The sequence below is a fragment of the Ruditapes philippinarum genome, unplaced genomic scaffold, assembly GCF_026571515.1.
Source record: "Ruditapes philippinarum isolate M1 unplaced genomic scaffold, ASM2657151v2 ctg1892_1_1_1_1, whole genome shotgun sequence".
Classification (NCBI taxonomy): Eukaryota; Metazoa; Mollusca; class Bivalvia; order Venerida; family Veneridae; genus Ruditapes; species Ruditapes philippinarum.
In genome coordinates, this window is record NW_026867047.1 from 270,250 (window position 1) to 282,241 (window position 11,992).

General features: G+C 32.5%; 1 protein-coding gene across 1 annotated transcript in view; it reads right to left on the reverse strand.

Annotated features, from left to right (window-relative positions):
* The window catches only part of LOC132734626 (uncharacterized), a 29,978-nt gene extending 22,120 nt beyond the window's left edge, over window positions 1-7,858 (reverse strand). The window contains exons 1-5 of the mRNA XM_060721418.1: window positions 7,756-7,858; window positions 4,359-4,528; window positions 3,887-4,049; window positions 2,960-3,126; window positions 613-743 (exon numbers count right to left, since the gene is read on the reverse strand). Coding sequence (XP_060577401.1) covers window positions 613-743; window positions 2,960-3,126; window positions 3,887-4,049; window positions 4,359-4,521 — 624 coding nt within the window. The 5' untranslated portion in view covers window positions 4,522-4,528; window positions 7,756-7,858. The remainder of the gene's footprint in view (window positions 1-612; window positions 744-2,959; window positions 3,127-3,886; window positions 4,050-4,358; window positions 4,529-7,755) is intronic.
* Window positions 7,859-11,992: the final 4,134 nt, after the last annotated feature.

Genomic DNA, 11,992 nt, shown 5'->3' on the forward strand with positions numbered 1-11,992 from the left:
TCACTATATTTAGGAATGCCCTGCTAGATTGCCTAGCCAGCTTAGCATTCCAGCAGAGCATTTTTACACTATATTTAGTAATGTCCTGCTAGATTGCCTAGCCAGCTTAGCATTCCAGAATAGCATTTGTACACTATATTTAGTAATGTCCTGCTAGATTGCCTAGCCAGCTTAGCATTCCAGCAGAGCATTTTTACACTATATTTAGTAATGCCCTGCTAGATTGCCTAGCCAGCTTAGCATTCGAGCAGAGCATTTTCTCACTATATTTAGTAATGCCCTGCTAGATTGCCTAGCCAGCTTAGCTAGCCAGCTGAGCATTCCAGCAGAGCATTTTAACACTATATTTAGTAATGCACTGCTAGATTGCCTAGCCAGCTGAGCGTTCCAGCAGAGCATTTTTTCACTAAAGGTAGGAATGCTCTGCTAGATTGCCAAGACAGCTGAGTATTGCAGCAGAGCATTTTTACACTATATTTAGGAATGCCCTGCTAGATGCCCAAAACAGCTGAGCATTACAGCAGATCATTACCTTCCCTATATAAATTGAAATGCCTTTTTGCTTAGCTCACTGTTCACTGCTAACTTCTCACATACAACTTATTTACTTACTTTTTCTGCACGTGCCTCCGTAATTGACTTATAAAACCACTTTATAAAAACTTCAATCCAGTCGGAATATGTGATCAATTCGTCGTGAAATGTCACTTGAAGGGTGTCAAGTTCATATCTATATTGAATAAGGAAAATATACAATAATTAGATGTGAGTATATATATGTACAGTTTCCATTTCACTGTCCTCCATTCACTTTGGTTAGTCTACAAAAATACATTTACATCAAGTCATGAAAGAGTTTACACGAAAAGGGAGTTAATTGTTGGTGTAACGTGTTTAAATTTTGAATTTTACAAAGGCCGGTGCTAGGGAGTACACAGTATCATACATTCACCAATATAAACTAGGCTAAGGCTTTATCAAACTGAGCAAGTATTACTGGCCGTATTAGACAATGTTTTAAGTGTCCACCTTTGGCCTTATTTTACTTCCTATCTAATATGATCGATTCTTGAATTTGGCAGTCCAATTAATATTTAAATGTGTGTATGATTGTTCAGAAAAAAGGATATTGTTTTGTTGATATTTTTACAAATGTTTTCATCGTGTAATATACGGTGTTAATATAATCGTAATAACATAAAATATGCTTATTTTCATGATTAATTTGTTCATGGTTTATGTAATTTTTCTAAGGAAGGTCTAAAGTTTCGAATTGTAACAGTAAATATCCAAGCGGAATGAAAAACAACAACATTGAATCATATGTTTCATAATCATTGTTTACATCATGTAAGAAAATGCGATGTTTACATTTGCGTTATAACAAAAATGTGTTTATTTTCATGATTAATTTTGTTCATGGTTTATGTAATTTTTGTAAGGAAGGTCTAAAGATCGAATTGTTACAGAAAATATCCAAGCGGAATGAAAAACAACAACATTGAATCATATGTTTTTAATCATCGGTCAACATCTTTTGAAGTTGAAATATCATTGACCTTATGTTTACATCATTGCACTTCACATCGAACACACAAAAAACATTTGATCGTGGACTATCATGTAAAAAATGTCTAATAGGATTGTCAATCGATAAGAATGTCACGTGTGACAATATCTCGTGACCACTTTTTAAAAAAAAAAGCAGACGACAATGCAATTCATCAAACAGATAAAACAAACATTCTTCAGGCAGTTTGCTAATGAGCAAAATTTTTTGAAAATATATTGTAATGAATATGTCTTAACGGTAGCAAATTTTTACTGAGGAATAATGCCTAATGCATTTGAAACGGTCTCCTGTGACGAAAGAAAATTGACTCCTTCGCAAAATATTCATGCTTAATGACTAAGAACTCTTTCAACATTGTTTTTCCAAACAAAGTATTTATTTAAATGTGTCCAAATAAAACGTTTCTATTGTTTTCATCAAAAATAAAAATAAAAATGAAAAATGTAGCCACTGTAGACTAATCAATTTAAAAGATGTTGTCATATTGTTGGACAAAAGAAATTGACTCCTTCGCAAAATGCTGTGAAAATTTTGATACTATACAGCTTCTGCACAGCAATATAATTTTTGAGAGAAGATACTGGATGTTGATGAAAGGGTATTGCTGAAGTGAGGTCTTATGATTGAGAAGAATTGATACTGTTGTATTTTGAAAAGCGGTTAATTTTGCAGAGGTTAAAATATTTTTACAATGTAGAAACAAATGTTACTGAGAATTAAAATATACTGTGCCCCCTTTAGTTTACGGTTCACCCTTTGAAACAAGAAGGAAAATAATGAACTTACAGTACAAAAAGTGTCATGAACTGTAATATTAATTTTAGATAGTTTTTGCTGAATGACACAATAAAACAGCAACATATTCAAACAAATCAGAGTTAGTTATCAAAACGTAGATCTTAGGTCGGCCATGTGATCATTTAAATCGCGATAAATGGTGTTACACTCTAGATTTTTTATGTTTCAGTTAAAATTTGTATTGCTCAATTTTAACATTAAAACTACCTTTACTTTGTAACGCATTTTGTTCAACAAACAAGAACATTTAGAAAATGATGATTGTTTCAAACGTAAGCACGCATTTTAATGGAATATTGTGGCTTTTTGCAGAAATGAGAAAATGTTGTTCGGTTTCACCTAAAAATCTACTGATTTTAACCATTTTGCATAAAAACATTGTTGTTTAGGTGTATGACTAAAATATGTCAATTTTGACAATTTTAATACAAGTCACATGGAAATATGACATTACTGTGAAATAAGTTTTTTGATGTAAAAATTAAAATTTTGTTGAGTTTTTTACATTTGAAATAAATTCTCCTACCTATCCCTTTTGGGGTTTTTTTAAAATGTTTCATTTGGGAAACGAATTGGGAAAACTCGAACTCCCTGAGTGACGTTTGGCCCCAAAAGGCAAGGTCTGCACTGCTTCGTCTGTATCCTGGTAACGCTCAAGCAGAAATCCCTTCGTTTCCGGTCTGATTGAACTCAGATAGAGGGCACTGCCATCTCGCTCGCGCTGAAGAGCACGTATCATGTATGCCATATCCAAACTGAAAATATTTCAAACCAAATAATACACAAAAAAAAATAAAAATGAGCCGTGTCATGACAAAACCAACATAATGGGTTTGGGAACAGCATAGATCCAGACCAGCCTGCGAACAGCATAGATCCACCCCAGCCTGCGCATCCGCGCAGTCTGATCAGGATCAATGCTGTTTGCTATCAGTTTCTCTTCTTGTTATAGGGTTTGTAAGCGAACAACATGGATCCTGATCAGACTGCGCGAAGGCGCAGGCTGGTCTGAATCCATGCTGGTCGCCAACCCATTATGTTTGTTTTGTCATGACGCAGATTGCTTACCACTTGCTTTATTTGATGACTGATATCCACGCTGATTGAAAGGCGGGAAAGTTTGGTTATTTGATTGAGTATTCGCGAAATATGCAGATGATAGATAAATTGGCGGGAAAGAGATTGCTATACATTTGAGCTTGTCATAACCTTCAATTTTCTAGAATAATCATTCTCTAACTACACTTTTGGTTTTATCATAATAAAGAGTAATATTAAACTTATAACATCAAAGGGCAATGCTACGTTTGCTTCCACGTTGCACTTAGAATTGTTTTCAGGACAATGCATTGCCTTGACCACTGATTGGAAGAATCGGGACAGAATTTTCAACTGACAGACATTATGTATTAATATTCTTGGCCTTGTGGTGCCATGTTCTGGCGACAACATGGCTTGATTAAATTTAGATGGTAATATTCCATTACACAATTTTTTAATTTTAGATAAACAAACCTGAACAGAAGCGTTGAACGTATGGTGTTCGAGTAGAGGTAATTGTTCAGCGTTGTGCCAAACGAGTTGCCTGTCAGACCAACCAAAATCAACACCGGAATTAGAATAATTGCAAGCATCTTAATCATCTGGTTACGTTGCCCGGCTGTTGTTATAGGATCTCCTGCAGAATGAAACAAAAATGTTACTTTAAATAGTAACAAGTGACGTCAGTGTACTAAAATAGAGAAAACCGTGCAAGTGCTACATCTTTCTATATATAGTAACATACATGGGCTATTTATAGTAGCGTAAATGAGTGTTCATCATTTCACGCAAAAGGAGCAGGAAAGGGAACATGATTTTTTTTGTTATTTGACTACGAGGTCGGTTTAATTTAAAGTTTGCAATTATATTACTAATGTAACAATTATCTGTTGGTGCCCTGAGTTATTATGCAAGCAAAACGATGATGTTTATTATAAATAAATACCTCGGCATGCATTTTGACATCGATTTCCGGTATTGTTAACATTGAGCATGTCCATAATGGCTGCGTTAAGTTGTGACGGAGATAATGACGCCATCGAACTCGACATTGACGTCTGCATCTTGCTCGGGTGTATAGTACCCTTACTCTTTAACCACCAAGGCATTTTGATGCTGAAATGAAATGATATGTTTCATTAAATATAAGTATAATTATTTCTACTTTGTTTGGATCTCCTAGGGTCTTCTAAACTTCCAACTAAATATTAATTTGACTTGTCTTTTAAGTCACTGGTGGTCAGGTGGCGTCTTCCCCAAAGTAACTTGCGAGATTCGGACTCAAGGCTGTAACGACTTCGTTGTTCGAAATCAGAAACAAATGCCATTTGGTTCTATACAATTATCAGTCTATCTTCAGAGGGGTTTACAATAAGCATTCGAGGGTTTATCATACCTCTATATATTATACTGAATAATGATATTTATTTATTGATTATTTAGGGTTATTCTGATACTAACTTGGATATACTGAATAAAGTGGCTCTTTCCTGGCCTCGAGTTTTTAAATTAATCTGTCTGAGTTCTGTCTCAAATCTAAGGATTTTCACTGGGCAGTGGACATTCTGTACACTGTTTCTGACCAATCAAATACCTGAGATCTGACTTTGAGTTTGGAGAATTTCTTTTCAACCTTAGGACCAGGTCTCTTTCTTCAGGAATACCACCCAAGGTGTCTCGTGTAAATTATTCCATCTGAAGCACGAGCAACTTGTTAGCAGTACAATCAACTGTCAATGGCACCATATAATAACTTGAAAAATAATCGATACAAACAAGTTCTTGTTATCGATTTCCCTTGAACCACAGATACCTTATTTTTATCGATCTATAAACAGTTTCGTTTTGCATATTCTCCAGACAGTTCGCTGTCAGATGTTCGTGAATTATTACCAGCTCGCAAAGGGTTTTGACCCCTCGCGTTGCTTAAAGTTTGTAATATCCGAAGTTAGCCGAAATCATCTTTCCTGTTTCCTGTTTTTGACCTAAACTGTGTTGATACGCCGTAAAACCAAACAAAAAACAAACAAATTGGGCGCAAAGGACCCAATAGAAACTGGAACCATTAGCCAGGCGTGTTAAGTAACAGAGACATTGTATTCTCTTTAAAAAATAGATGGTAATATTAAAGAAACAACATCATGTTTCACGTTTATAAATTTTATAAAACTATTTCATTTGTAAGAGCTTTTTACTCTTTAGTTATATCATATTAAAAGCACATAAAAAGTGTTTATAAAGGTTTTTTGCAATATGTTTGTTATAAAAGGCATATAAAAGTTACGTTGTCACATAGAATGACTCTTTTACTAAACAAGCCTTGCTATTGCACATAATGCTATGTTGCAATATTTTATCTAGGATTTAAAAAGATTAGCAATGCTTTCGTGCATGACCCATTCGCTCTTACGGATACATACGAACACTTTTCTTTCAAGAATCTTTCTTTTTGAAATTCCAAAATAAAAAAAGTAAACTGCATGCAGCAGATAAACAGCTATATACACTTTCAACATGTCACTGTATTCATATTGTATGTTAGACATATCCTGTAAATTTTGATATATCATGTTTGTTTGATATATCTCTCACGCGGTACAGTTCCATGCCTCTTACTTTTGTGTCATGTTCGAATGATAGTGGGAGTTTTGTTAAATAATTAAGTAATCAATGTACATAAAGTACAAAAGTAATAAAAAATAAGAAAAAATATGCAAAATTAGCCCCTATTGTTACAAGTGGCAATGAGCACATTACACACTTTATTCATTATTTAGGCAAAATATAGAATATAAAACTGAAAACAATCATAGCATAATGTAAAGTTGTAAAACGTTTACCTGCGCACTCGCTATTTTCACTTGGATGGTCATAATGTCACTTTAAAAGGTATTCGTAAACAATACCAGCCAAATATACGGCTCAGCATAACAACAAAATGAACATTTCATATATATCTAAAACTTATTGTATTCGTGCATTATTGTTTAATGCAGCATGCCTTCAGATTCATACTAGGGGCACTTTAAACAGAAATATCTGGAAAGATAGTTAAGAGATATACTTGAAAAAAATAATGAAAATCGTATTTTTATGCTTTTGTTAGCCCGATTTGAGTTAAAAGCGTTTAAACGCTTTTCATTTTGGGTCATATTTTTACTATTTGAATAACAATTTTTTCTGAAGAAACAAATTGCGCGAATGATCTGAAATTTTGCACAAAGATTAGTGGTCTAAACCTTCATCAAATGATACATTTATCTGGAAAAAATATGTTCAGTCCCATCATGTCAAAAAACCTCAGTGGAGTCCCTTTAACTTGATAATGATATAAAAACCTTTTTAACTATATCTAAAACACTTTCTAAATGTTTATAAAAAAAATAGCAGGGATTCAGAAGTCTGTTGCATTTTTAAGGTATCTTTTTCATATTTTTTTCTTTTCCCTAAAAATTTTAATTTAGAAATATAAACATTAAAATTACTTCTTATTATTACATGTTTTGCAGTAGATTACTGAATTATAACGGTTGATTATATTCTGATAATTTCACAGTAATGATTACCAAATATAATTTCACAGTAGCCGAACTATATATGGCGTAAAAATAAAATATTTATCATTAATGAATGCTTTTTTCAGAGGAAATGTAGTCAATCATAATAAAAAATGTACGTGATAACTGTAGTTCGTAAATATTTACGAACGTTGTGCTGAAAAACATCTAAAATCTAAAAATAATCATGGAATTATATTTTGCTTCAACATTGTGACGTCATTATTTGATGACGTCATGAAGATAAGAGCATGACGTTACGCGGCAAAAATCAGTAAAATGGTGTAAAAATCGTTAAAAAATCATGAAATAAACAGAAAATTTGTTTGTTTTACATGTAAGATCAAATAATATTTCACTCGTGAACCCCAGCTATTATATTTTCACTCGTGGCTACGCCACTCGTGGAAAATATTGCATCTGGTGTTCACTCGGTGAAATATTTTTCGATCTTACACTGAAACAAACAAATATCCTCTATTTATTAATTTATTGAGGAACTTTGTATATACATGTAATTGATACATATATTAACAAAACACATAAAAACAATGTTCTCAAAGTATACTTGTTGGCAAGCTCACGGAATTGACTTCATTATAATCAAATTTAAACTTTACTTTATGTTTGAATAACGTTTTATATATAATTTACTTGCAAAATAAGTGACATAACAATGCTACAGTTTCTTCGCTAATTTTTTTCCGATAAGAATATAAGGTGCGCCAAAATGAACATTTGCGCGAACTACAAAATTTACAAAATGAAATATAAAATAATACTCACTTTTATTCTTTTATATATTTTTCTGTAATAATTCAGTTGTTTTTATTCCCTAAAAATCTATTATATTATCAAAACGGGTTTGTTTCTGGAAACTTTTCGTTTACCTTGTTTCCATGGCAACCTCAAATTATCACATATTGTACATTAACTGCTAACAAAAGTTTACAACTCAAGTAATCGATATGTCCATCGTAATTTTAGATTTGTGATTTTACGAAATGATCACTGATGTGTTATTTTACATCAAAATATGATATGATCAAAAGAATAAAACAAAATGACTTTTTTCTTTCATTTTTACAATATAAAATAATTTTTAAAACGCAAATGAGAAATATATATATATACTGAAATATATGGCTGCTTGATTACGTAACGTAAATTACGCACGTTACGTATATAATAACTACCAATTTCCAAGTAATTTTGTAAAAAATGTGAAAAATAGGCGTAAAATCGTCAAAACAGAAGCCTCATGTAGAGAAAAAAAAACCAGCACGATGTTGACGCAACATTTCTCGTGCCTTGTACAGCTATGAATATGTATAATGCCAGAGAAAACACTTTTTGGGGAAAAAAACAATAGAGTGATATGCGTTATATTCCGTGCCGTTGTATCTTTTCAATTATTTGTTTTGTTGTTGTTGTTGTTTGTTGGTTGTTATTTTGTGGGGTTTTTGGGCTGTTTGTTGTTTTGATAGTAGTAGTTGTTGTTTGTTGTTGTTGTTGTTGTTGTTCTTGCTGTTGTTTTGATGTCGTGGCTGTTGCTTTGTTGGTTTTAATTTTGGTTAAATTACACATTAGCACTATAATGGTCATAGGGTTTTCGAAATTTTACATTTTCCTGCACATGTGTATCAAAATTTAAGTCTAAATCCTACTAGTTACTACCTATAATTGTCTTCAGTAGAAAGATTGTCATGGCGATAAATGCTAGCAAATACAAAATAATCAAACTTTTACTCAACAGCCGAGGCAATGACGATATTGCTATCAAATTGTTTGGTAAATAATGAGGTAAATAATGTAAGGTATAAAAGAAAACATATGTGGATCCAAAAGCAATATGGTCGTAATATGATTTATGGATAAAGTCTAAAAGAAAATTGTCGAGACGGGAACCTTTATTCGTCCGTTCAACACGGCAACCCCTACACACCCACCCCAACCCCACCAGGCACCGACTCCAGCAGATCTCTATGCATAAATAATTATGAAAATGCATTAATATGGCGGAGCTCAAAATCATCACATCTTGAGTGCGAAATTATATGTCATTCTTTATGAAAAGGGCAATCCCATACATCCCTTACTACTAGTTTATAATTGTTTGTACCCAAAAAAGAGAAAAGAATTGACGAAAATTAACAAAATGGAACTTCCCATTATATGTAAGACTTTACACTGGATAAACAGCAACCGACCACCAATTTAGAAATTGAGGGAATCGAAAAACCTAAAAGTACTTTAAAGAATGTTGTGCTAAAAATATTCAAGGATATCTGTTTTCAAAAAAAAAAATCTACGGGGAGGAGTTTTATGACCGCCACACAGTTAGATAATTAAATAGTTATCGGTACTGATTTGATTGTTTCATTTATTAAATCAGATGTTATATACTCATATCTCCAAACCAATGATAAATCAAGAAAGCGTATATTGCATAGACTGACAAAAGGATTGTGTCTAGAACTAGAAATTAAACGTGTGTATCTCATTGTAATTTAAATTAAGACCATAATTCAGACAAAATAAACCCAATCACTTTTACTGAATTAATACATGAAAATACAAGAATAATTGAACACTGTCTTTTCCGTCAAACTCCGGTCAAGTACGTGTGAACTATTATTTACTTCTTAGTAAAAGAATGGCTGCAGGCATCCTCGCAACCCACGGTACACATTCCGTATATACTATATATTTAATATTAACTGGAATACGGTAAATAGCCTGGGTTACCGAGCATGGGCTGAATGGTACCGAATGAAGACAATGGCTTACAGAAATTTACGGAAATTCACGAAGTTTCACGATATGATGGGTAAGTAAAGAATGTGTCACTATCATATGCGATACAGTGACGGATGATGATACAGTAATGGGGGGACAGGTTACTAATTGTTCTACACTATGACATCAATACATCAATTATCTATCGTAATAGCCCATTGTCATCTTGTGACCAAATGTTTCAATTTGTTAGTGTAGAAACACATGAGTTTTGAAGACATTTATATACTTTTAAAAAAGCACATTTCATTCATTAAAGTATATTTCGATAATAAAGATTATAGAAATACATTGAAAAAGTTTACAAAACGTATATGCATGTAAATAGTTTAGATTGTTGAAAGAAGATACAAGAGAAGCTGGTCATTTTTTTTAGTCTTGAAACAGTTTAAACGAGTTTTGAAATAATTGAATTCATTCAATAAAAAAACTACTACTACAACGTTTATTTATTTATTTATTTATTTATTTATTTATTGAATCATTAATAAACTGGTTCATTTTTACATTTATTAATTCGTTCGTTCGTTTATTCGTTTGTTCGTTCGTTTATTCGTTCGTTCGTTCATTTATTCATTTATTCATTTATTCATTCATTCATTCATTTTATTTTAATATTATACACACTTCTTTTCATTTATTGTGAATTTTATTCTTTTTGAAAGTATATTTCGATAAGAAATCCTAAAAAAACATTAACAATATTTAAACTTAATGTTGAAAGTGCATGGGTAGTGAATAAATAACTAATTTGGTTTGTTTTAATTCTGTAAAAGCTCGTCAAAATGAACTCTCTGAGTTTTTAAATAGTTAAACTTATTAAAATTTAATAAAACAACAAAGATTATTTTATTTGTTTGTTTTTTTTTGTTCGTTGGTCAAAGTTTGTTTATATTTACATTTTTAAATCACACACTACCGTTTGATTGTGTAAATGACAAAATTGTCACCTAAAGAGATTATAAATATCTCTAGATCAACAATAATAATAGCAGCAGCAACAACAACAGAACAGCAACAGGAAACCAAGATTTTTGAGTCAAAGATCAAAGTCATATTGATGGAAGAAACTTATGTTAAAAACTCGTTACGTAAGTCATTTGTCTTATAAAACCAATCATTTTTTTTAACAAAATTATCTTTCGTTCTGATTTACCGTTCCCATACGCCATGCAGGTAATCGTGCAAAGTTACGCCACATTGTTCAAAACGAACACCAGGAGAAGTATACGAACCCATTTAATTTTCACAGTAAATTAAGTTGACAAATAAAACATGAATAAGGGTCTAAGGTTGCAAAAACTTGATCAGTTATATATTCACAAGATTATTCTTGAGAATGACTAACTCTGGCTTGACAATTATACACTTTCCTTTTACATTAAAATAGGATGCCTTAGGAAGCCGATTCATTTACAGTGGTGCTCCTTTCAACCATAATTGAGCCGCGTCACGACAAAACCAACATAATGGAATTGCGATCAGCATGGATCAAGACCAGCCTGTGCATCCGCGCAGTCTGATCAGGATCCATGCTGTTCGCTTACCAACCCTATTACAAGTAGAGAAACTGATAGCAAACAGCATGGATCCTGATCAGACTGCGCGGAGGCGCAGGCTGGTCTGGATCCATGCTGGTCGCAAACCCACTATGTTGGTTTTGTCATGACGCGGCTCAAATATTTGCACAAATTCTGCGTTTATAACTGCTGCATTATTTTCACATGTCCATATGTCTTCGCTGTCGATTATAGCACGGTGTGAATATGAAAATTGTTACGAATATAATATAATCGTATTTTATCAAATTTATTGACTTTCTTTAGTTTTGGGAGTAGCTTCACAGTTCAAAATTTTTGACAAAATAAATGTTTGCATGTACTGCATGTGAATGAAAACTTATATATCTTATATTTTACTGTATATACAACTCTGCAAAGCAACTTCAAATAAAACAGTGTGTGCTTATAAACCATAAAACCACCGTCTAAAATTAGTTAATAAATGGCACTGTTGCGGTGAAATTTTCTTGAATATGACCAACAGAAAAGAGGACGAAAACCTTGCATAAAGCTATCGATGTAATGGCCAGATGTGATATCATAAAACAATTTTGTAAATTAAGCGCTAATGTACCATTAATTGTTTTAACAGTTATTACTACTTACTACGACAATAACAACATCAACAATTATCATCATCATCATCATTGACTTAATATTAA